Raw genomic sequence first — 22,474 nt, forward strand, 5'->3', positions numbered from 1 at the left:
TTGGATGCGCATCTTTCAATGGTTGTCAAGAGTTCTCAGTGTTTTCCAATCATGATCCATGATTGGCTGCCAGAGTAGCTAAGGCTGGGAAGCTGTGTAAAGGAAAAGAATTTAAACAGAGGGGGCGGGATATAATTTGAAAATTTCACCGCATGAACTCATTTCAACATTTAAAGCCAAAAGGCAGTAACAGCAGGTAAGGATCGTGTGAATCTATCGTTTGTGTTTCAGTTATTACTGAAACATATAATTTAACTGATTACCCTTGTTATCATTGCTATGTTGATGTGTCTTTAACGTAGCTATTGCTAACTTACAACTTATCGATAGAATGCTAGCTTCTACACCAAGCCCACATTTGCAAACACTCAGACCGTTTCTGCGTAGCACTAACGTTAGAATGCTACAGTCAAACGTTACTTAGTCCTCTGTTTTAACACCGATGTCATTGTAGATTAAGTTAATTAGATCTATAATAGACATCAAGACTTAACCATAAATGGGTTTTAACGTTAACATTGGTTTATGCAACTGCTAGCAATTCTTTAGCTGAAGGTAGAGTGGCGTAACGTTAACGTTAGCTGAGTTATGTCTGATGGCATAGCATTTCTAGATAGCTGTCAGAGTGGCTGAAACGCACTGATATATTTCTCATTTAAGTTATCGATAAATTATATGCTAACTTACCCTAACTGTCTGTCCTTTGGTGCCGGCAGCAGAGAGATGTTCTCTATAACGTTAGCATACGTGGTTGTAAAGCACCCAATGATTTCTCTCCTTTGTCCTGTCATTTCTGTTAGTAACGTTTTAGTCAGATTATGTCAAAGTCTCTAGACTCTTAAGTGACTTAATGACTTTCTGTATGTGGTGCAATGTAACGATAATGCTATGACAATAACGTTACAACTATATCACAATAGATCAAGCAATGGCTTCTCAGAACAGGGATCCAGCCGCAGCCTCATCCGCAGCAGCATTGAAAGGCAACGAAACAAGCGTAAATGCACTAAAGGGCTCTGTTTCTAAAAGGTAATGTCGAGGTTTAATCCTTGTTCTATGAGTAGTTTTTGGCTAGCACTAAATGTAGGTGGATTTTAGTCCGTGGCACTTATGTTTATCAATGTAAAGGCCGATGAGATAAATAGATTCTTGTTTCCACCCCCACCTGTAGGCTTCAGCAGGAGTTGATGACATTAATGGTGAGTCTAAAGAGAGACACCATCAGCTGTGTGACTTCTGGAAGTTATTAGTCCTATAATGTCTCATTTCATGTACTATTTTTTTTTTTTTTTTTTTTTTTTTCTTTTTTTACTTTTAATCCTTTTGTCTGTAGATGTCTGGAGATAAGGGGATCTCTGCTTTTCCAGAGAGTGACAACCTTTTTAAATGGATTGGTACAATAGATGGCGCGCAAGGAACGGTGAGTTTAAACGTTATTTTCTCAGTTTTGTTTATAGTTTATTACATAACATTCAGGTTTTGGTCCCGAGTTGTAACGGTCATAGTTTTTTCCTGAAATATTGTATGTGCTGCTGAAACATTTTATAACCAGTTTTCATTATTGTATCCAACAAACAGGTTTATGAAGGTCTGAGATACAAGTTATCACTAGAGTTCCCCAGTGGTTATCCGTACAAAGCACCCACTGTAAAATTCGTCACGCCGTGTTTCCACCCAAACGTTGATGAAAATGGTTATATCTGTTTGGACATCCTGAAGGAGAAATGGTCGGCCTTGTATGATGTTCGATCCATACTGCTATCGATTCAGAGTTTGCTCGGAGGTTAGTTTGTGTGTGTGTGTGTGCGCACGCATGTGAGTCAAATAAATCTGTGTGCTACATTGTCTTCCCTACATCTCCTAAAATGTGTCCTTTTCCTCCCTACATCTCTAGAACCAAACAATGATAGTCCAATGAATGCTGTAGCAGCTGGGCTTTGGGCTGATCAGGAAGGTGAGTTTAGGGGTAGTTTGCTGTATTGGAGTTTATACTGTTGAATGAAAATAATTTTGTCTATATTTACAGAATGTCCCCCCCCCCCCTCTCTCTCATACTCTCTTTAGCATTCAAGACCCATTTACATTCGACCTACAAGAATTAACGACAATCTGGTTTCCTCATTTGTTTCCTGTATTATACTTCTGTCTGTCTTTCTTTTCTGTCTTGTCTTCTAATTATGTAAAGGAATTGTCGGGTGTTTTGTCTGTACTATACTTTTATGTTATTAAACTGTGAATAAAATTATTGGTTACATTTGGTTGCTTTTGTCAACTTATGTGGAGTGATAAGTAATTTATAAGAGGGGGCTGACCAACACTACTTAAGAATGTTTAAAACCTTGTATTTTTAAAACTTAAAAAAAATGTACCACCCTTCAAGTATAAATATGCATTAATCTTTTGTCCAAACATCTGCCATTATTTCATTCTGTTTTCTGTATTGTATATTCATTTTCTTTACTAAAATGTCTGGAACAAGCACTAAGCTGCTGATATACTGAATATATACAGTATTGTGCAGAAGTGGCACCCATTAGATTTGTTTAGCAATGTTATGATGACCATATACTGTATGTTTATTTCTCATTGTCTTTTTTTTTAGAATTCAACCAGAAAAAGAATGTAATATGAAAAACAAGGTTCTAGTCTTTTGCATCTATTTGATTGCTTGTTTTTGCAGTGTTATAATGACCAATCTCACAAGGGGGAAGCTGAAGCCAGTTGGTACTGGTTCTGGCTCTGAGACATTGGTATCAGAGGTGGGAAGGAGATGATGACACTTTGACAGCTCAAAGACCTTATTGAAAAGTTGGAAGAGTTCATTGCTTATCTAAAGTGTAAAAGGATTCTATTCAAAGAACCTTGATGAGGCAAGCTGACACCTGGGAATACAATGAGGAGGGTCACGGGAGATGTACAGTACTTTTCAGGTGGCTCCTCCACTTTGCATCCTGCCAAAATGCACCTGACACTGCAGCGTCAGTATTAGGGGGAGTCATGGTCAAGTCAGCAGCTGATCTTGAGATCCCCATCATGGTATCTACCAGCAGCTTCTGGCAGGCCAGACATGCCCATCAATGGCCTGTGTGGGGAACGACGGCTGCATCAAGAATTTTGCCCTTGGTTGATTGGTCATTATAACACTGCTAAAACAAAAAATCTAATGGTAGCTTGAGACTGAAATTGGACAGATACAGAACGAAAACGACATTTTATGTGTATTTCAATGGCCTACTCTACATATTTCTTGTGTTCTCTGGTCATATTTTAATTAAAGGAGTGAGAAATAAACAATATGGTCCTTGTAGCATTGCTGGAACAAAACATGTAAGGTGTCAGACTTTTGCACAGTACTGTATGCTTATAGTTTCTTGGTGTTTTAAGCCCCCAACGTTGTCGTCAAGGCAGCGCTGCCTGGAAGGCGCTATGGTTAGGCATAGGTTAGGATTAAGTGCCTTTAAGTCAACGGTGGCCATGCTGCCTGGAAGATGACATTGAGGGCTTAAAACACCATCAAGCATATTTATACACACACACACACTTGTCTATTTCAAGGCTAGGTTAACTAAGTAAACAGAGTAGGCAGCTTAACCTGCAGTTTAAATGGTGGCAGCAGCCTGTAACGCTGTCTTGTGATACCACCTCTACCTGCATCAAGTCCTCTAGCGTTTCATCCTCATCTTGCTCTTCCTTCTCAACCTCCACCCAGGCCTTCTGTGTGGCCTCCACTGTCCACACGGGCACATTGACCCTCTGCAGCATCTCCTGCAGCAGAGAGTCCATCCTTGAGATTTGTGTCTGCAGGTCGGGGCATGGTTCATCCTCTACACACACCCAGGGTGTCTGGACCGTAGCGGCGCGAGCCGCAACCTCAGATTCCCCAGAGTAGCCTGTCTTTACCAGGGCGCTACGGTCGCGACGCTGAGTAAGTGGGAACAGCTCTTGCAAGGAGCTTGTTTTGCGGAGGTCCTTCTGAAAGGTCTCTAGGCCAGACAGGAACAGTACCCAAAGGCGCTCCACCTGCTCTCTGTCCTCCTGGGCCTGCTCCGTTTCTGTCAGCAGTGCTATGAGTCTTCTATGCAACCCTGTGGTAAATGGGTGAAGAAGCATATGATATAGCCTATGAACAACATGAGGGGGAAGTAGGCAATATCAGTTTTCTCCTGGCTTAGTTGGTCATACGCTTAAACATGACACTACACATCATACATTTGCCACTTTAGTATAGGAAAGCAATGGCTATTTTCTTGCCATTAGTAAACGTTTATCATTTTGAAAGATTCCTTTTGAATCTAGATTGTTTTGTCTAAAACACCAGACTGCCTCTGATGCAGAATATTACACTGACTGTCCTCTATATAGACTCAGAGTATGTTTTGAGATGCCTGATACAGGTTACCCGTGTAGATCCGGTGAGCCATCGCTCTGATTTCTGCCAGTTCTTCCCTGAGGCCACTGCCGTCCGTATTACTCCCCAAGGAGGAGGCCATTTGCTGGAAGCAGGCAGTCACTTTGCTCAGGGCTGCCAGCGCCTGCTCACACTCGGTCACCTGCCGCCGCCTGGCTTGCAGCTCTCCTACTGATCGTCGCCAGTGATTCATTTGATATCGGGGTATACTTTCAACATTCAAATTACCTGTTAAAATGCATCAGAAATGGCCCAGAGCCTGGGTTTCAATTAACATGTATTTGTGTGTGTTCATTTGATATCAGGGTACACTAACATTCAAATGACGTGACAAAATGCATCAGAAATGGCACAGAGCCTGGATATCAATTCATAGTTTTTTTGAAACCTATTCAAACTGTCACCCTTACACATTTGTCATTTATCTCATCAACCTTAAGGATCTTTCCATCACAAAGTAGGCCTACAGTAGACGTTCTCAAATGCAGAGTATATAAAAAAGATTTTGGATCGTATTTGTTGAGGTAGGCCTAACTTTACATGGATATTGATCACAATATATGTGAATTGATTCACATCTGTGCAAACCCTATTATTCTGGGGAGAAAAAAGTGATTACAAGTGATTTGTCCTTCATGTGTCACATTCGGTGTTGCCAGCCTGTTTTCATCTCTATAAAACATTTCTATTATATTCCCAGTATAAATGGACACATGCATGCACTGAAATATCCAAAATTGTTTTGAATAAATATAATCACATACCTCGGTTTATGCTGGTGTATCTAATATCTTGTGGCGTCTGTGAAACTGACAATCCCTCGCATGGACAACTCTGAAGCTCCCCACTCTGAACACTTTCCGCTGCTTTCCACACACCCTCCAATATTCCCTTCTGATGTATGGGTAGGAGTCACTCCTCTGGGAGCTGGGTTTCAATTAGGCCAGTCAAGACAGCTGATGCCTCTGAGCCTCTGAGCATGACACTAATAGGGGGCTGAAATATCCATGGCTTTTCTCAGAAGTGCAGAAGATTGAATCACTATAGTGCTCCCTTGGAATATTCTGATTTAACTGTGTGTGTGTGTGGTGTTCAGCCGTTTATGAGGGAGATATGGTCCCCTGGGAGCACAGTGGACAGATCCTTCGTTGAACCCTTGTGCTTGTTTGAAAGCCACATGTCACTTCTATCCATGATGCAACAGGTGTGCTCCCGTGTGTAGTGTCTCCAGCGCAACCACTCTAATATTAGCATATTAACACAGCAAACATCAGCACTCACGCTGGCTCTGGATGTACGACCCAAGTCCCTGGGATCATATTGCTATTCAATTTTAAGTGTGATTACATTTATCTTATGGCACATTTATAATGCTTAAATATGCCTTGAAAAGTTGTGAGAGGTGGAGAATAGTTTGTCACATTACAAACTTGTAAAAAAGTAAAATCAATGCCTGGCTTATCAGTAAATATACTTTAAGCTTGTCCATAGGGCCTACATAACTTGTTCAATGAAATTGTCAAATGACAAATTGTGTGATAAGACTCTATAGGGAATATATATGGATATGTTTTGGGAATGCCCGCTCATTTTAAGGTTTTGGAAGTATATGGCTACAACACTTTCAACATTTTTGATGGTTGATATCCCTTTATGTCCAGGTTTATTTTTATTAGCGAATTACTGACATTATGCCTAATTTAAAAGAATGTTAATGGCGACATTGACTGCCTCAAAAAAGATCATTTTGAAAGGTCGGTTTGGACCAAATATTCATTTGTCTTTTGCCTGGCATTCTTTGGATATATTCATTTTAGAACGTGCACCTACAGCCAGATTTCATGATTCTCTAACTGATCAGTAACATTATCTTGGACGCAATTTATAAGGTTACATAAATGAAACCGTGATTTTTGGAGCATACCTTTTCACATTAAACACTGCATTTGCTCTGAGACATTTCGAAACATCTTTCAAGTCCTGTCTCCCAAAACATTGAGGTGTGTTAACTTTCTTTTTCTATGTGTCACTGAAGATTTTTGAATGTTCTACAACAGTACACCATAGAACAGATGGTTAAGTTTCTCGGAAGCTGAAATTGTTTATTTCATTTTTATTTTTTTTCACTATCTTGAGATAAAGATGACCCTATATTGTGTTAATCTAAAATGAAAAAAAATATATAGATTTTTTTAAATTATTATTCTCAATGTCAATGTCAGTTTATTTACACAGCACTTTTAAAAACAACAGCAGTTGACCAAAATGCTGTAAATTAAAAAAAATAAAATCATAACTATTATCATAAAGACACAACACATAATCAGAAAATACATAATAATACATAATATATGTAGGCCTATTATATAATATAAATATAATTACATAATAATACAAAATAACATAATAAGTAAGTCAAGTAAATAATACTTCTACTAATAATAATGAGATAAAAAAAATAAAAAGAGGCCAACAAGAAGATAACAGGGCCAACTCTTAAAATAGATTCAAAGCTTAAGAATAAAAATGATTTTTTTGTGGGACTTAAAGGAATTATCCGGAGTAAAATGCACTTTAGATCAATTTACGGAAGATTGAGAGTACATACGTTGAGTTGACATCAAAATCATTTCATTCGGATGTGTTTTGAGAAAGTTCGATTTTACCGTTTTTAGTCAAAACTCGTTAGCCTGGAAGTGACCAGGGCATGTCATTTTGCCGCTACAAAACGCTATTTTTATACCTCTTCTACAGTTCCAAACAACATTACACTTACGTGGTAGTGAGTAGAGGGTCCCTAAAGCCAAACCGAAGTATCCCGAGGTCTTTATGTGGTCGGATAGAGAGTCCAGAATGAATTTCATCAAGCCAGTACCTTTCCGGAAATGTTGCTGCTGCAGCTGGCATCTTTAGGGGAAAGTCCATAGGAGTCGATTGCATCACGTGGTTGCACGACATCATGTCACGTGACATTTCAAAATTCCAACCTGTTAATAAACTAGGGTTTGCTGTTGCATACAACTTCATTTCAATTTCGAAAGAAATACTGGAGTATGTTTTTTTTTTTTTTTTTTTTAACTCCACACTCGGCAATTGACTCCTACAGACTTTCCCCTAAAGATGCCAGCTGCAGCAGCAACATTTCCAGAAAGGTACTGGTTTGATGAAATTCATTCTGGACTCTCTATCCGACCACATAAAGACCTCGGGATACTTCGGTTTGGCTTTAGGGACCCTCTACTCACTACCACGTAAGTGTAATGTTGTTTGGAACTGTAGAAGAGGTATAAAAATACCGTTTTGTGGCGGCGAAATGACATGTCCTGGTCGCTTCCAGGCTAACGAGTTTTGACTAAAAACGGTAAAATCGAACTTTCTCAAAACACATCCGAATGACATTATTTTGATGTCAACTCAACGTATGTACTCCCAATCATCCGTAAATTGATCTAAAGTGCATTTTACTCCGGATAATTCCTTTAATATTGGTCAAAGTGGGCCAATCTGAAGGGGCAGATTATTCCAAAGTTTGGAGAAGCTGAAAAAGCACAATGTCAATATTTTGGTTTTGGGGACAGTGAAAATAAATTGATTAGAGAATCTGATTGGTCTTGCTGGGGTATACCTTAACAGGTCTAAGAGATAGGTGGTGTCTTGACCTTCCAAACATTTATAAATTAACAGAAATATCTTGAAGTTAATCCTATAATGTACAGGAAGCCAGTGAAGTGAGGTTAATGGGGAGATGTGTTCATGACATATGGACTCAAAAAGCTATCTATCTAAGCAGCATTATTCCTAATATTAGGATTTCAGTCTTAAGGGGTTAAAAGAGTTAGGCCTAATAGAACTAAAAAGTACATGAGGTTTATAACAGTTTTTTTTTTAAATGATCTTTATATATATACACCAGCTGTGTCATAAGACACTTAATTGCAGTTTGTCTTTTTTCCACTTGTGTTCAGCCTTCTCGCCTAGCCACACAACTCCAAGTAATGTCATTTAATCACAGTTCAGAATTAGAATTAGTTCTCATGGTTTTCAGCATCCAAGATGTTTTTGGAAGTTGAATAAAGAAGTGAGGTTAATTCCTCAGTACAGTCAGGGGCGGGCAATGAGTCTCAATAGCATGTTGGAAAGCATCTGAGAATTGGGTAGCAGAGGACTGCTTAAATGTGTGTCAATGACAAGTTAAAGCACATGGTTTCACACAACAAGGGAGGGCAATCTCAAATAAAACAGACATGTGATAAGAGAAAACTGCATTGCACACATCAATCCTTAAGTATGTCAGGACCACATGATAATAGAAAATCTAATGTTTGTCCATGCTTATGTGTAAGACCTTCACCCGCTACAGATTGTACAACATTAAAAAAGTCAATACACTTTAAACTCTCCTATTAGTGTCAAACGTCTTAAAACCATCAGCTTAGAAGGACAGCAAGCATGTTAAACTCTCCTACAATTAAAACCCTGTCATATTTTGGCATAATTCCAGCTAAAAAATCAGAAAAGTCAATAATGAAGTATGTTATATTTTGGTGGTTGGCAGATCACAGCAAACAACAATGGGTGAGCTCGATCAAACACAAACATTCAGTTTAAAACTGGAATTGAACATCGATGACAATTGCATACAATTACAACTTTTCTTGAAAATAGTTTGCACTCCTCCCCCTCCTCACCCAGTTGTCCTTGGGGAGTTGAAGTAGCCTAAGTGCAATGTGGTGGCAAGAGCTAAGAGAACAAGACTCAACAACATTCAGCCAAGTCGCCATAATAAACAACATATCAAGTTTAGGTGAGGTGAACAAATCATTCAGAATAAATATGTTATTTGCTAGAGATCTAGCATTTATCATGGCCACTTTGATTAAATCCAGGCCTGTTCTGTCACCTCTTGTTGATGTTGAACTTTCCAGCATAGTAGTCTTTTGGTGGATGGGATTCACTTCTCTGCAGGACAGTGGAGAGTCGAAAGCAGACTGGAAGCCACACTGCATTGTGATGGACAGGCATCATGCATAGAAGACCATGGTGTGGATGTGCGGTTGTCTGTAGCCAGGTGGATATCGAAGGTGAGGCCGAAGCAGACTGGTAGCCTAACTGTGCTGTCAGCTGTTGTGATGGACAGACACCATGGATAGCAGACCAAAGGATGTCAACACTGCAGCCGGACCCTCAGTAGACATACCCTCTCTGGCGTAATATCCCCGCTGCCCAGCAGAGATGGACAACCTAATCACTGGGAGGAGCATTGGTGGAGGAGAACTTCAGGAGTTTGAGGGGAGTGTAGTGTGAATGGCCCACAAAGGCTAATCAGCAACACTCCCCGTCACACACTAAAGGTACAGTCTCACACCTGCGACACCAGAAAGCGTCCTCTCAGTGAAAAGGCTAAAAGCCGATAGTCAACCGACTAAGCATCTCAGCCAAGGTCCACGCTGGGCATAGATAGACATCTGAGGGCAGCAAAAGAGACTGTAGAAGCAACATCTAAAGAGACAGGAGCAACGCAGGCCAGTTTGGAAAAGTTAGTATTGCAGTTACTGTGAAAAGTACTGAGTGACAGATATATTTTAGGAGGTTCACATTGTTTTGCTTCAATTTCTTGAAGCTGTGTGCAGCTTCACAAGGACCGTTCACTGACTTACAATATCTGTGGAACAACCTCGACGCTTCCCTACTCCCTGATCTCGTTACCTAACATGGCACTTGTTTTGATTTTATAATGAATCACATAAGATTTTCCATAAGAACAGATACCACTGAGAACACTGTGCTCTCAGTGTCTAGTGAGATCTGTCTAACATTGAAATGGCGTTACGTGCCTAAGTTCACCAAAGTGATATCAGCAAATTTAACACACTGTTTTGATTCTTTATTGAATATCTAGTAACAGTTTAGGCGGTTTGAAGGTATTATTTGTCCATTCCATTTGCAATGACGTACACATTTTTAACACAACATTAAAAGTACAAGTACTTGGGCATAGACATGCCTTACAAAGGCAACTAGAAACGTCAAATGCATACAAGGTGATTATGCTTTAGCACATCCTTATACTATGTATTTCCATAAAGTAATTTGACCAAAAGTAGACAGTAATTCTACCAAGGAAATATTTAATATACTACATTTAACTGCCAGTATGTGATAAGACCATGTTCTCTTCAACAACAGCTGAGCACTCACAGTTATAGCCCATAGTGGTGAGCTGTTACAAACACAAAAATGACAGCTGTCTGATACAGGTTGAGCTCTATATAAAACCATTAGTCATGGTCGTCCTTTCACAGGTTATCCCAACTGTCACAGTCCACTGTGAATAGCCCTGCATACAAAGTGGATTATGAAGAATTTTCTGTTCAGTGCTGGTATACTCTGGATTAACAGGAGAGGGGCATTGGGGATGGGATAAGGGGGCAGATATGCATCAGTGATTTGGCTTAGTCTTTACAGGTCTCGCTATGAGTCACTACGACAGACACCGACTCCCCGACGAGTGACTCTTCACATTATGTAGCAATAGCCTCCATGATTTCATGGCACAGGCACTGGCAGAAGCCGTAGAAGACACACAGGACCAGCGTGGAGGGCACGAGGCTGACCAGGATCACCCCGAGCGTGAGCTGCTGGATCATCAGCAGGTAGATGCCCAGCGGCAGCGAGCTGAAGTAGATCAGGCAGAGGAAACCGATGAGGAAGCGGGGGATGGTGCGTGACGTCCACATACGGCACTTCTGGATGGGCAGGTGGCAAGGCAACGAGTCCAGGCTGGGCGGGCGGTATAGGCGCACCATGTTGAGCATACTCATGGTGTCCGAAGACTGTGACTCGCCCGGCACCTCCATGATGGTGATGACCAGGCAGTCGGACGAGCTGTGCGACTGGTCCCCCCCGCCTCCGCCGCCACCGCAGCCGCCCCCACTCAGGCTGTTGGGGGTGAGGAGCACCTCGCCGGGAGTGACCGAGCCGCTTTTCCTGGCCTGGTCCTGGTAGGCGAGGATGGCCAGAATGTTGCTGTCGTCCTTCAGGAGCCAGATCTCCTCGTCTGGGACGTGGGTCTCGTGGCGGCAGAACGGGCAGCTGATGATGCTTGGGGAGGACTCGCCAGTCTCTACAATTTTTTTTAGGCATTTGGCACAGACGCGGTGCGTGCAACTCAGCACCTTGGGCTTGCGAGTGCGGGTGTCGTAGCGGTTGTAGCAGATCTTGCATTCAAGCTCCTCCAAGGTGTAGATGAGAGGCTGTGGGCTCTCCACCTCGAGATCCAGCTTTTGGCTCATCCTGAGACAGTGGGTGGTGGCTGGGAGGATTGGGGGGGGGGGGGGGGGGGGGATTAATGGTGAGCTAATGGAATGTAGCCACCAGGCCACAAACAAATATGGCAATACCAAAAAAAAAACTCTTTCCCTGGAAGTTATTCCCTGATGCACAATTAGTTTGGAGAGATTTCAAGTCTTGACATGATCTTTTAAAAACAAACACAGCCTGAACAATTTACATCAACAGTTTAAGAGGAGGAGACAGTCTTGACAAATTATGGCACTCAAAGACTTTTCTAACAAGGCCCTGATATGTTGCCAGTGGTCAACAATACCCTGAAATGAACATTGATATTCTGATTGATATACTGATATTCAGGAATATGCACAGTGAAGCATGCGTCCGTGTTCCGATTAAATTTACATTTATCAGGAAGACAGTGAATACCTAATCAGCATTCAGAAACATCTGAAACTCTATCACAGGTAACATTACTGTCAGTCTATGGTAGGTTGCCTTCTTAATAACACATTGGCTGGTAACCTGTTACTTCTAATTCTCATTGTTTTGAAATCAGTAGCTGAGCCACTGATAAGGCTGTATCCAGATTTAGTCTTCATTGACGGCTGCATTTACTTGACATGAACTTGGTAAGTTTTACATTAAGTTGATAAGTTTGCTTACATCTCATGTTAAAATGAAACCTGTGTTCAATCTTAAAAAAGTCCAGCTCATATTCAGATGTCCGGTTGAGTTGTGACCCCAAGACCTTCAGGATGAGTGGGATTAATCCTCTCTAAAAGAAAAAGAAAATACAGTGGGAAAAAAAAACATCATTTAGGATGACCACAGAAACATGCAGCAATGGAATTATTATTAGAAATTCATTGAAAACCTAGAAAACATTGAAATCTATCCTCCTTCCACTGAAATGACCTTTAGGAGAATATTCTATTTCTCAGTTATTCATTTCAGTCGCATTGCTCGTAAAATGATAAGAACGGACATCGCACACTTGATCTGTCTGAGCCCTTTGCGTGCGTATCTCACAATTCCACATAAATCTGGAATACCTTTCCTGTTCTCCTTGGACCTCTGTCCTCTCCATCCATCACTTAAAAGCCCCCCCCCCCCCCCCCTTCAGGGACAAGCTGCCTGTAATGTCATACAAGGAAACTGTGGTCCTCCATGTAAGAAAAGAGTTGTGGAATTTATGGTTGTAAAAAGCGCACACACATGCCAGTATCAACAAATCCTCCATCAATTATTTGTTCTTGACAGAAGACAAGACAAGCAGTGTGCACCCATGCTGATAATAAAGCTGGAGACACTGGACACAACAAGATGACACGGTTCGGTATGTAATATTGCTCGGCTGTGGTGATACCATTCAATCTCAATGGATGTGTGTATCACTATCACTCTGAATTAGTCATGCTCCATTGAGAGGAATTAATCAAAGCACAATGTCACATAGCGGCAGACAGAAAAACAAAACAAAAGACAGATGACGGGTGAGGGGTGACACGGAATTCACTACAAATAAAGAGTTCTGATTATTTGCCTTTCTGTTTAAGTATTATGCAACACTTTCTTCTCCTCTCCTCCTCCGTCTTTCTTCCTCTGTCTCACTGAGCGCAGGTTGTTAGAATTTGAACTGAGTCTATAAATAGCAGGCTTGTGGGGCTGGATACACAGCAAGCTTTATATAACACATCCTCTCTCTTACACACACACACACAGAGAGAGAGAGAGAGAGAGAGAGAGAGAAAGTCAAACTCCTTCCCACAAGATGTGTTTAGACAATCTCAAGACAATGATTAGACATACAAGCCCTCACACAACACGCATATCCACAATTGTAGCATTTTCAGATAGGAGAGGAACACCACAGACCCGATGACTGTGACTGTCACCTCACATTGGAGCCTGTCTCCAAGGGCCTTCAATGAGAAGGATGGAGATATATAAATAGGACGAGACAATTTGGTTGAGGGTACACCAGTGGGTCATTTTTTGATGTAGGAAGAAGGACTGGACAAAGCGTGTGAGAAAGGCCAGTGTCTAATTCATTATCTATTAAAAATGCATTGCTTTGTGTCGTTTCAAGAGCATAGCTTAAACCTACACGCATGACATGATTTCTGCATGGCATGACAACTGACTAGCCATGGAAATATTTATGAAACTGCTTTTTAAATGTCCACTGTACATTATCTAGATGAGGTCAGCAAGACTTAAGAAGTAATTTGAAGGAAAACATGGCAATATTATTCCCCAACAATGCATCCATCCACTTGAGCTTATTTGCTTCCAAATCCACTCATGTGCATCAGGTAGGCAGGAAGCACCATCATGCCAACTGACCCACTAGCCAAAAGAGATGTTTTTCAATCCCCACAGCCAAACAACAACCAAACCATTCATCTGTACTTTCTAACATAGGGGAATGTAAATTAATGCTCTGCACTAAAAGGCTATTATTATGGGGTTTTACTGAGGCCTTTTCATGTAGTGTGCGGAGAGAGCACCTGTAGCACCCAGTCTAGCATGGTGCCTCAGCCACTGAGGTGGAGGTACAGTTATGCCAGCTGGATGGCAGAAAAACAAGCAAACACCATCTGTGTCCCTGTCCTGTGGTAAGCAAAAATGACATCAGCCACCTCCTCGTGCGAAGGACTATTCTGAGGTGTGATTCTTTTAAAGAGGCAGGGCAACACATATGCAGTCTGATTATGATCAAAATGATCTGCCTTACTTGCAGAATGCAAGCCAGCTTGTTCATTTCCTTTTCATTCATCTGAGCATCTGACTACAAAAATGACAAAATGTTTGGATTTTGTTATTCATAGAGTTTCAAAATTAAAGTTCAATTCATGAATCAAGAGGATTTTTATTTTAGGATTCAAGAGCTGATACAATCTTTTTGTTCACTTGAATAGACAAGTAGATTAAAAAAGTGATTACAGATTCTTGATTGTAGCATGCGGGCTACCTAATTCATTATTTACAAGCAGGCAAGCATTTGATTTGCAGCATTGCCAGTATAACTTCATGTCACCACACATTTTCCTAATGGCTTAAAATATAAAGCCTACAGACAAGACAATTACCACCACAGTGCTGGGATTTAATTTCACCACAGCATTCATTTCAGGCAGAAATACATGGTTCAAGATGACTTACCGAAACAATAACCTCTCTTGACACAATTACGATAATGTCTTGATCGTAAGACTGGCCAATCCATTTTGGACTAGGGCTGGAAGGCCATTGAGAGCAATTACTGAAGCTGTGTTAGGTGATCTATCATGTAAGGCACACATGAAATATCCAAAGACTCAGAATATGAAACGAGTTCACCAAAGAAAGAGCAAAAATATTATGACAGACAGAATTCTGGGCCATTAATTTCTTTTGCTTTTGACATTGGGATAGGGACCGATTGAAGCCTGCTGTTTAAGAAGCTCGTTGCCCCACATTACAAAATAATCACTAATAACAAAAGGACTAATGAATGACTACACTGCATGCTTTAGGATTTTGTTGAGAGCTTTAATGTAATTGCACACTGGCTTTGCCTGTGTGAATCAATATAAAATCCTTAGAAAAAAATCAGGCTTACTCTGTCTTATATGCCCTTCATTCATTCTGATATTTTCCTACATGAAGGGTTTTAAAAGGTTAAGTGTCATTGTCATATTCAAGTGTACAAAGAGCATCTTCACTCATAATAATGGATTATGTCAATCGATCTACACTGGGAGGAAGTCACTTATTTCTATAAGCTTTATAGGACAGGTTGACACTAATTCTATCTCAGAGTATACAAAGAGGCATTTATACTCCTCTTCTTTTGAAACACACAAGGTCATCACTAAAGATCTAGACAAAATAAAGGACTTGGACAAACTTTATGCATTTCTTTTAGCAAATGTGTGCAATATTGTAATAGCTGGCTGATGCTGTGGCTTGGAGAATCATAAGCTAAACTTTTCTGTAATTATTTAATTGTAAAAGAAAAAAAATACATGACTGATTCTATCCATATTTCTACTTCTTTCATGTATTTCTATTCTGACTTTCAACCATACAATTAATTTGATATAGTTATTGATATAATTGCTATAATGAACACACTGAGTCTGACATGTAATTCAGATCTTGAAACTGTCAAATAACCTCAGCCTCAACATTGCCAGACATAGAGTATTTTTTGGTTGCATTCTTTAGTTGCACAATTTGTGTCAAGGTTAAATGTCAAGTGTAGGCTATATCATATCAATCTTACTATCAAATGAAGATATAATCCTTCATTACTGCACAAAGGTTTCAGCCCAACACATGGGATTTCCATTAGGCATATGAATTCAGTTTAGACTGGACTTTGAGGCTGGTTTCAAATTCCATGGCTATAGTTTTAAGTCCCATATATTAGGCCTAAAGGATTTCTTGTTGGTTAGAGCTGTTGAAAAAAACATAAACATTTAGAAATAAATAAGCCTAAAGTTCAGTACTCCCATATACCCTATTTCCCCAAATGTTAGATTGAGCGTATAAGCTACATTAGTCAAGGAACATTTTAACGCAGCCACAGGTTACTGCTACAATTAGCTCTACACTGCAGTTGTTGTTGACAAAGATTTTATCTAGTCTCTGGGGGGTTGCGCGAATGCCATCAAAAATGGACTCCCCGGGTAGCCTATCCTACATGTTGGGAAGCCTGTTGGTCGCACCTTTCATGCATCAGTAACATATCTAAGCCCGTTATTTGGTCGTTCTGAAACAAACAAATATTTTATCAGACGCTGCGTTAGGAGGCAACACACATTGCCAAATAAATAAAATCAGTCAGCTAATTTGTTGTAAAGAAAAACTCAGGGACATCATAGTAGAATAAAATGAAATTTTGTTAAAACGTTCACATAGCCTATAGTGTAGACTACACTTTGCTTTTTTTTTTTTTTTACAGTAGCCTAAGCTATACCGTTAAGGAACCAGTCGATGGCGTTTTAACAATGCGAAATTGCCAGAATGATGACCATGACTTAATGATTATTTAATGTAATTAATTCTGAATTCACATTACCCTTTGGCTGCAGCATATACTGGACCCAATATTCGATGCACGAGCCAATATTCGCCGCAGTTTTGTGCACTCACCCTTAGTTCTCGTATGTAGGTCGACACTCTTCCTTATGCTTGTGTCTTTTGTCAAGGTCCGAAGTAACTGCACCTTATCGCTCCATTATTTTTATCCCGTTCTGTCGCTTGCTGTCGGTGAGTCACTGGCGGTCTTGAGGTCCCATCTGCCCGAATGGAACTGCTATCCCTCCATCCCCCTCAATGCGGTAGTGCTGGAGCATCACAACCTGCACTGATTTCTCCTCTGGTTGCTGTGGCAACAGGACCTAGTGCATGCAGCCCCCTAGAAGACTTGACTGACAGTCAGTGTATTCTTTGACCACATAAACTAATCAAAACACTTCTTAAAGTTTGGGAGATGGCAAAATGAGAATAGACATAAAATGCTGCAATGTTTTTGCTGTAAAATTATACAGGCTAAAGATTGCTTGAGACACCTTGATTAGACCATCAAATGAGAGCATAGCCACTACTGAACAATGGATGCATTTTTTTAGGAAAATCATTGGCCCTGTTTACATCTTTGATGTTTACTGTAGTTCACAAGTGGATAACTGAGACATGCTGTTAGCCTTGGTACAATGGCCATAGCTAAACATGCAACTCTGGGGCCTCCCATGTCCTACCTCCCTCCATTACTCACAAATGTACATAAATAAATCACACATTTTCTTTCTTGAATGCCTGCTGCTGCATGTATGAAATGTGCCATAGGCAAATGTCCAATATGAACTTCCCTTGCATAATCCACTAACTGTCACTGCCATCAAACGAACAGTCAGGAAAGTCTGGCTGTTGAAATGCTGTTCTGATTTTTTCACTCACTTGAATTCTTGAAAGCTTTGCTTTGTGGAAGTTTATGTCTGTTTTTCCTTTTTGTTTGTATAGAGCCAATGGTTGTCCCTGATTTTGGAGTGAAAGTTGCATGTCTTTAGTTCAATGCACACTGTGCAATGCTCAGTTACAGGGCTGATCTTGAGTTCATTTAAGTTTTTCAAATGTCTACTTTTGCCTCATGCCCATACACCAGCTGATTGCAAAGTAAAGCCTTAACCCCCTTTTGTTGTGCTGCACTGTGACCTCTCTTGGGCAAATAAAGTGCTCTGCCTCTGAAGCAAAGTAGTAAAAGCCTCCAAATTATTGCTCTTCAAACTTAAAAACTACAAGCACTTGACAACTAAGCACCCTGGCCTGAGGATGTACAAGGCTCAGAGATGTATGAAAAGGTCTGTCAGTCAGTATTTGGCTAATTTAACATTTACAATAGCTTGACAATATATAATTCAAACACCTGTGTTTTTTATACAGATTTTTAAATGAAATATTGCTCACTGGAGGTTAAACTGCTACGGTTATTCTGCAGTTGTGGAATCATTTTGTGGCACACCGCACCATGCAGCAGGCTGTAGTCCCAGGTAAAAACTTCACTGCTCTAGAGCATCCACCCACCAATTCTGAGCATCGTCATCCTTCATGTATAAGGTATGACCTGTCAAACTGGCATAATGCAGGACATCTTCAGAACTGTGCTGTTGGTGCTAGGGTCCTCATGCATATTTTATGAATCTGTGACTATGATAAGTCAATGTGAAAGTAATGCTGTAAATGTTATACTGGCCATTGATACACTCTCAAAACACAGATCTGGTAACAGTGGCTGTAGAGTCAAAGCCAATATGGTCAGTTTTAGATTTTATTCATATAACGTAAACTGAGGCAAGTTCCAAATGCTGATCAAGACATTTTATTCCTGGAGTAGCATAGATGGTATTTGTACAACCCATTCACCCACTGTCTGGTACTGACTAGCATACATGCCAGCTAGTTTCTAGCCCACTGTGTTCCACTCTTCACACAATGCAATAGCAATAAACTTGAACCATATTTGTGGTTTCTTGGTAATAGAGTGAGATACCAAATATTACTAGAGCAGGGGTATTTGTTCTTATTTTCAAGGAACTCTTGATCTTACAATTACCTTCTTTCCACATCTCTGACACCCATCGCAACATCGCAACTGTTAGTTTGTTTTTTCAGATTGATTGTACTTTGCGTTAAAATAGGTGCTGCCTTTCTTAGCCAGGGCTCACTTGGAAAAGACTAGAATATGTAACAGATATTCAATACTCTCCTTAGTATAATAACTAATTCAATTGATGGCGTTACCAAAATCTTATACAAATGTTACACATTACTAGATGCAAGCTTTAATTTCGTTTCAGTTTTGGGATAACTGAACACACACACACACATTCATAAACTGAACAAAAACACACGCATGAACATGCGCACATCAGGAGCGAACACACAAACACACTCAGGAGTGAACACACACACACTCTCTCTCTCTCTCTCTCTCACACACATACATACACACCATTTCATCACTCTGGCACTAGTGTTTTTCTGTTCCAACATAACTTGTCATTACTTCTGGTGCTTTGTCTAATTGAAGACTTGCTCATGTAGCCTAAAATGTAGCCTATGTCTGCCCAATAGACAGGCCTAACAAAAAATGGCAGAAACATTAAGAAATTTACGTCAGAAATCAAAAACCTGTGTCTGTCATTTAGACCTTAAGTTAATGGAAAGCAATCTTTTGCTTATTATTAATTTCTTGACCAGCTTATTTGCAGGAGTTTAATCAAGATTTGCTTCTATTTAAAATGAAGACATTTCTTGTGCAGGCTTTAGACCTTCTAACTCATCTCACAGGGATACACAGATCTCATCTCATCCCATTTAATCTTACAAAGTGACTTTAACTTTTTTAGCATTTTCATATAGAACTAGGCCTAGGCAAAGCATACTTTCAGTAATAGTTCTACAAAGCCTAGCCTACTGGTGGTAGAGGATCTCTCGTCTCGGGAAAACAGGATGGAACAAAGTATCTACTGTGATATTCCGGACGAGCTTAATTTGTCGGACCATCACTTCCGTTTGTTCAACGATAAAGGGGGACCCGGCGGAATATTCTTCGCGGGTCAATTTTTAGATTTCTCTGGTGTAATCCGATCTAAATCGGGACCATCAGAATCGCAACCATGGTGAGAATCTATGTTTATACTTATTTGATTATGTTTAGGCGAAATAGTTAACGTATTTTCATGGTACTTATGGGAGAAATTGGATTTATGTTCTGAATTTGAATTAGCTAGATTGCTAACAGCTAGCTACGACACACTAACGTCGCGGGTCTGTAACGTAGTTAGCTGAAGCATTTACAACTTTAGTTTAGCTCAGGAAGTGCATTAACTCTACATGGAATTTGAGAATTTGACCATTGTTACAAATGGACAGGAGTGGTGTACTTGGTCGTCACCCTTTAGCGGTGCTTCATTTATTCTCTTAGAAGTTGTGCTTTGCAGTTGGAGTGCTTGGCTAACATAAGCTAACCATGCAAACTATCAAAGACCCCATAACATTTGCTATTCCGAATGAATAAGAGCGATTCTGAATAAATGTGTTGGAGTATATTGGTCCTATGTAATCATGAACGGTATGTAAAGTCAGCTCTCTAAAAGATGTTTCCAGCTGCAAAATTGCTAAGCTTCCTCCTTACAACGTTACGTTTACGTTGGGTGTTAGTTACTTGTAGGTATGTGTTTGAGTTTGTTTTGCTGGTATTGAAAAAGGCCTAAATCCTCGTTAAATTAACGTTATCATTTAATTCTATGTATGTTTATGTACATTCATGCATTCTGTTTTCAGACGGTTGGCAAAAGCAGTAAAATGTTGCAACACATCGACTATAGAATGCGGTGTATATTGCAAGACGGACGGATATTCATCGGGACATTCAAGGCTTTCGACAAACACATGAACCTAATCTTGTGCGACTGCGACGAATTCAGGAAGATAAAGTAAGTAGGGACAAAATGGACCACACCTATGTGATAAGATTTTTACATCCATCAGTCCTTAACCGCTGCTTTTCTGTTTTCAGGCCCAAGAACTCCAAACAGCCTGAACGCGAAGAGAAGAGGGTACTGGGTCTTGTGCTGCTCAGAGGAGAGAATTTGGTCTCCATGACTGTGGAAGGACCCCCTCCCAAAGATGTAGGTGTTTGGTAGTATTTGAATGGCTGAGCCTTGATTTAATTAAATGCTGTTTACTGTGTGTTAAACTTGTCTGGTTCTCTTTCAGACCGGCATTGCTCGTGTCCCTCTGGCTGGTGTGGCCGGAGGTCCCGGTGTTGGTAGGGCCGCAGGCCGTGGAGTACCCGCTGGAGCTCCAATGCCTCAGGCTCCTGCTGGCTTGGCTGGTCCAGTTCGAGGTGTTGGTGGCCCATCACAACAAGTAAGCATGGGTTTATGTGCTGCATAAGTCATTATCCTTCCTGTTATCATTGTAGCTGCACAACAGGGCAAGCTGCTTGATGCAACCTCAGGACTGAGCTCCAGTTTCAAAATGTGTATACAGCCTTTTACTTTTGCCATTTCAGCTGTATTGTCTTCCAGCCTAAGATGTCATTTTTCACCTCAGGTGATGACTCCTCAAGGTCGTGGCACGGTTGCAGCAGCTGCGGCTGGTGCCAGCATTGCAGGTGCCCCCACACAATATCCACCTGGCCGAGGAGGACCTCCGCCACCCATGGGAAGAGGAGCACCTCCCCCTGGTAGGCATTTTGCTGTTTGCTGGAGAGCTATTAGTCGTCTGTCTTATTTAACCATCGTTTCACCTAAATGCAAGGTTGTCATGTGGCTTTGGTCTTCCATATCCTGTTCATTGTTTAGTGAACTGGACAGTGAATTGGCACTCTTGAAGTAAAAAGATAACGGTCCTTTGTCCACAGGTATGATGGGTCCTCCCCCTGGCATGCGCCCACCCATGGGCCCTCCGATGGGAATGCCTCCAGGCCGTGGTGCTCCCATGGGCATGCCCCCTCCTGGCATGAGGCCCCCTCCCCCTGGCATGAGAGGTAAGGCCAATTTTGGATGAACTCTAAAATAAGAGTATTTCCCCTGTGTTTGTGTAAATGTGATGTGTGTAGTAATGCAATGGTTTAGGTGTTTAAATAAAAAAAATAATAAAAAAAACCTTTCAAGACTTCTGAAACTCAAGTCCCCCCCCCCCCCCCCCTCCTTCTCTTCTCACTTTAGGACCTCCCCCACCAGGAATGCGTCCTCCCAGACCCTGAGCAAACTCAACCGGGAAGTCATCATGATCCATTTTACTTGGCCGAGAATGGGAATCTTGAATAAGACTGTTGTATAGTTTGATTTGTTTTTTTTGTTTTGTAATTTGTGTTTTTTAAATAAAAGTGTCTGAAGGACAAATTGGTTTGTGAATGTTCCAGGTTTGTTTTGCAACACTACTGAATTGATTTATACAGTGACTTTAATGGCAACGAAAGGACTGTAGAATGACTTAGTATTTTGATTCGAGTACTTTGCCTTCCAACATGATTTTAGTTTTGAGTTAATGTTTACATGTCTGACCTGTTTTTGACCAGATTAAAACCTTTTTTTCTTTTTTCTAACCCTTGTATAGTTATTTAAACTTTTATCATAGGGTCTTGGTAAAAACGGCAGATTCTCTAATTGGTTTATTTCAGCTCTCTTTTGCATGAGAATCTTATTTGTAATACACTTTTCCTTCAGATGGCACCAGGCGCAGGTGTGCATACTTAAGACCAAACTTGAAGAA

General features: G+C 40.6%; 4 protein-coding genes across 9 annotated transcripts; 2 read left to right on the top strand and 2 right to left on the bottom strand.

Moving 5' to 3' along the window:
• The first annotated feature begins 38 nt into the window (after positions 1–38).
• ube2c (ubiquitin-conjugating enzyme E2C) lies at positions 39–2,254 on the top strand. Its single transcript, XM_042088508.1, has 7 exons — positions 39–196; positions 921–1,029; positions 1,172–1,199; positions 1,334–1,420; positions 1,579–1,783; positions 1,895–1,954; positions 2,065–2,254. Exons 2-7 carry the CDS (start codon positions 929–931, stop codon positions 2,100–2,102), a joined length of 519 nt encoding a protein of 172 aa, XP_041944442.1. The 5' UTR covers positions 39–196; positions 921–928; the 3' UTR covers positions 2,103–2,254.
• Positions 2,255–3,561: 1,307 nt separating this feature from the next.
• Positions 3,562–5,307, bottom strand: zgc:109913 (regulator of G-protein signaling 9-binding protein). The gene is made up of 3 exons (XM_042088505.1): positions 5,173–5,307; positions 4,400–4,636; positions 3,562–4,085 (listed from the first exon to the last, which is right to left on the bottom strand). The coding sequence occupies exons 2-3, from the start codon at positions 4,599–4,601 to the stop codon at positions 3,562–3,564; spliced, it is 726 nt and encodes a 241-aa protein (XP_041944439.1). The 5' UTR covers positions 4,602–4,636; positions 5,173–5,307.
• A 2,523-nt stretch (positions 5,308–7,830) lies between these two features.
• LOC121706603 (E3 ubiquitin-protein ligase RNF182) lies at positions 7,831–17,027 on the bottom strand. Of its 6 annotated transcripts, XM_042088496.1 has the most exons (4): positions 16,844–17,027; positions 12,365–12,476; positions 11,817–11,885; positions 10,278–11,720 (listed from the first exon to the last, which is right to left on the bottom strand). In XM_042088496.1, exon 4 carries the CDS (start codon positions 11,698–11,700, stop codon positions 10,930–10,932), a length of 771 nt encoding a protein of 256 aa, XP_041944430.1. In that variant the 5' UTR covers positions 11,701–11,720; positions 11,817–11,885; positions 12,365–12,476; positions 16,844–17,027; the 3' UTR covers positions 10,278–10,929. The 6 variants fall into 6 exon arrangements, 5 of the variants coding, with proteins under 5 accessions (XP_041944430.1, XP_041944428.1, XP_041944429.1 ...); XR_006031082.1 differs by lacking the exons at positions 10,278–11,720; positions 11,817–11,885 and adding an exon at positions 7,831–9,907; XM_042088494.1 differs by lacking the exon at positions 11,817–11,885.
• Positions 17,028–19,717: 2,690 nt separating this feature from the next.
• snrpb (small nuclear ribonucleoprotein polypeptides B and B1) lies at positions 19,718–22,104 on the top strand. Its single transcript, XM_042088506.1, has 7 exons — positions 19,718–19,872; positions 20,537–20,688; positions 20,772–20,883; positions 20,972–21,124; positions 21,311–21,443; positions 21,621–21,746; positions 21,928–22,104. The coding sequence occupies exons 1-7, from the start codon at positions 19,870–19,872 to the stop codon at positions 21,963–21,965; spliced, it is 717 nt and encodes a 238-aa protein (XP_041944440.1). The 5' UTR covers positions 19,718–19,869; the 3' UTR covers positions 21,966–22,104.
• The last annotated feature ends 370 nt before the right edge of the window (positions 22,105–22,474 follow it).

The sequence above is a fragment of the Alosa sapidissima genome, chromosome 4, assembly GCF_018492685.1.
Source record: "Alosa sapidissima isolate fAloSap1 chromosome 4, fAloSap1.pri, whole genome shotgun sequence".
Taxonomy (NCBI): Eukaryota; Metazoa; Chordata; class Actinopteri; order Clupeiformes; family Clupeidae; genus Alosa; species Alosa sapidissima.